The 3,514-nt window shown below is 38.2% G+C and overlaps 1 protein-coding gene across 1 annotated transcript in view; it reads right to left on the reverse strand.

Annotated features, from left to right (window-relative positions):
- Cfap61 (cilia and flagella associated protein 61) overlaps positions 1-3,514 on the reverse strand; it is a 265,147-nt gene that overhangs the window by 158,581 nt on the left and 103,052 nt on the right. Inside the window, exon 15 of the mRNA XM_026788484.1 lies at positions 3,179-3,256. Coding sequence (XP_026644285.1) covers positions 3,179-3,256 — 78 coding nt within the window. The remainder of the gene's footprint in view (positions 1-3,178; positions 3,257-3,514) is intronic.

A 3,514-nucleotide genomic window follows, 5' to 3' on the forward strand; every position in this document is an offset into this window, starting at 1 on the left:
AAAATAAAAAAATAAAAAGAGAGGCTTCCTGACTCAGCATTAGCTGTGAAACCTTGCAGCTCTTTTAAGAGGTCCTGCCACAAAACACTTAAATGATGTTGATGAAAAGCTGACCGCATGCTTTTTGGTGGTAGCATGAACCTTGAAACGCCATTGAGTTGTGGCAATAAACATGGCTCCAGTTGGTACCTCTGCCATAAGGCTGGAATCTCAGAAAGCCAAGGAATGGGCTGGATCCAGCCGTCAAAGCCATGGCTTTAATCCTAGCCATATCGCTTAGCAAATTAAAGATTCATGTGGTCAGAAAAAGAGAGATATACAGTAAAGATAGATTCAAAGATGAAAAACCCTCTAAACAGTTTACTGTGTGTTTTAAAATATATGTAGGCTTGGGAGAAAAATGAAAAAAAAAAAGGATAAAGTCCTTAAAATAAAAAAAGAGTACTTGGGTGTGGTGGCACACACCTTCAACCCCAGTACTTGGGAGGCAGCCTGGTCTACAGAGTGAGTTCCAGGACAAAGATACACAGAGAAACCCTGTCTCAAAAAGCCAAAAATTAAAAACAAAAATAAAAGAAATAGAGTTTAAAATAAAAACACACGGAGAATCTAAATACTGTATGTTATTATGTTCTCTTTAAATGTTTAATGGCTGAGGAAGGAGCAACCACTACTAAACAATATTTGTTTATAAATGCTGCTGAATTAATTCAGGATAGGTATTCTGAAGATGCCTTGACTTCATAATTCAAGTCAAAAGGTATGTTACTTTGGAGAAGAGATTTTGCTTTTGTTTTCACAGGAGATGAGAGGCTCTGGATTCATTCTGAGTAAGAAAAATCAGGTTTGATCAAGGAAGACCACCTGAGAAATCTCCAGTAGGAATGGGTGGCTCAGATGTCTGAGTTCTACATCCAGAAAAGATTCAAGACTGCTTCCTGAGATGATCAAACCTCACAGGATACTCCAGTCATGACTTGATTATAATTCTGAATTTTCTTTAGGTCTCCATAAGATTATCATCATCCCCAGTCAGCAAAAAGTAGCCTGAAAAACTATGCCCACATTCCCCAAAAATGGACTATGGATATTTTTCTTTGTTTAGAATGTTGGTTACAAGTTGTTATGGATAATGGTCAGGAGAAAAGCTTAACAAGGGGTATTAGATTCGGAGTTCTTGGTTTGTTTGTTTTTTTTAAAGGGTGGAGTGCTGTAGGATAATGGTCATTTCTCCTGTCACTTGTATTATTTTTAATAAAATGCTGATTGGCCAATAGCCAGGCAGGAAGTATAGGCAGGATGACCAGGCAGGAAATAGAGGCAGGGCAATGAGAACAGGAGAATTCTGGAAAGAGTCAACAGAACAAAGAAAGAAAGTTAAAAGCAGCGAAGAACAAAGGCCAAGTAACATATAAAGGCAGACATATTAGCATCATACCTGACTTATCAATGGAGACACTAAATTCCAGAAGGGCCTGTGAAGTGGTGTCTTGGAAACACTAAGAGTCCAGGTTGTATGCCCAAACTACTATGCCCAGCAAAACCATCAATAATCATAGACAGAAAAAAACAAGATATTTCATGGCAAAGTCAAATTTAAACAATAGCTATCCACAAACCCAGCTCTACAGAAGGTACTAAAAGGAAAACTTCAACACCAGGAAATTAACTACACCCACAAAAACACAGGCAATAAATAATCTCAAATCAGCAAAACACAAAGAAGGGAAATACACACACACATATCCCCACTCACATATATACACTACCACCAACAACAAGAAGAAAATAACAGGATTTAACAATCACTGATCAATAACATCTCTTAATATCAATAGATTCAATTTGCCAATAAAAGATACAGGCTAATAAAATGGATATGAAAACAGGATCTATCATTATTCTGCTACATACAAGAAACACTCCTCAACATCAAAGATAGACATTACCTCAGAGTTAAGGGTTGGGAAAAGATTTTCCAACCAAATGGTCCTAAGAAGCAAGTTGGTGTAGCTATCCTAATATCTATCAAAATAGATGTCCAACCAAATTAAAAGAGATGGAAAAGAACACTTCATATTCATCAAAGGGGAAATCCACCAAAATGATGTCTCAATTCTGAACATCTATGCTCCAAATATAAGGACACCCACATTTATAAAAGAAACATTACTAAAATTTAACTCACACATTGAAACTCACACAAAAATAGTGGGAGACTTTAACAACCCACTCTCAACAATGGACAAGTCTATCAGACAGAAATTAAGCAGAGAAATAAAAGAACTAACAAACATTATGATTCAAATGGACCTAACAGATATCTTCATCCAAAGACAAAAGAATATACCTTCTCAGTAACTCATGGAGCCTTCTCCAAAATTGACCATATACTTGGCCACAAGGGAAGTCTCAACATACAAAAAAATAAAATAAAAGTACCTTCTATAGAGCTGGGTTTGTGGATAGCTATTGTTTAAACTCTCAGAGTGAAAAAGAAAGGGTAATTGAGTACAAGATTAATATACAAAACTTTGTGGTCTTCCTATATCGTAAAGCAAACATCTAGAAAGTACAAGAAGAGGTATCTACATATAGTACCGAGAAAAAATTATAAAATATGTAGAAAAAAATCATGAATGTCTTAGAGTATATGGGGGAAGGGTCATAGCAGGAGACAGATGGTATGTTCAAATTAGAATAGTTGGAGGGAGGTTCATGAAAGGGAGTATTTACAGAGATGAGGAGGGTTTAAGGAAATAGCAGGGACTGCAAACCATTAGTGGCCTCGGTGGGCGGACTAGGTGGAAGACTGGTCCCAGTAATCCACAGAGAGAGCATCCTGGAGAAAAGACCACATTTAAAAGCCTAGTGGGTTAAGTGTGAGCTCAGCCAGATATAGACACCTCAGTTTCCCTGTCCTCCCTCCTCCTATCAAGGCTGGGATAAAAGTTGCACAAAACTCCATCTGACAATTTCAAACATTTTTAACTTAAAAAAAAAAAAGAGAGTCTCGAAAGGCTGCCAAGTGGGAGACAGGTTCATGACCAGACACTTTAGGGACAGGATTCATTCATGTTAAGTAAAAGTAAAAACCTTCAAAGAGGCACCGTGTGCTGGATGATTCGTGGATATATAGAAAGTCACAATCACAATGAATGGCGGCTTCCTAACTTACCATTTCTTTTCTGATCACGGCAATGCCAACTATCTGTTTTGCAACTTCAGCTACAAACACCTGCAGAGCTGTTCCATCCTGCAAAGGTAAGGGGTGTTTTGTTAAGACAGCATCACCACCAAGGTCTCTGAAATCAGCCCCTGGGGGATCCATGACTGGGATGCAGTCACCAGCCTCAGCTGCAGTCACCACGGTAACAGAACCAACACTCAGCAACATTTCCAACCCCAGGTGCTACGCTCACGGCTCGCTTCATCGTCAGCCCCACGCTCTGGTGCCAGAATTATTATCCCATCTTTTTTTTTTTTTTTTTTTTTTTTTTTTTTTGGTTTTTCG

Source organism: Microtus ochrogaster, unplaced genomic scaffold (genome assembly GCF_000317375.1).
Source record: "Microtus ochrogaster isolate Prairie Vole_2 unplaced genomic scaffold, MicOch1.0 UNK3, whole genome shotgun sequence".
NCBI lineage: Eukaryota > Metazoa > Chordata > Mammalia > Rodentia > Cricetidae > Microtus > Microtus ochrogaster.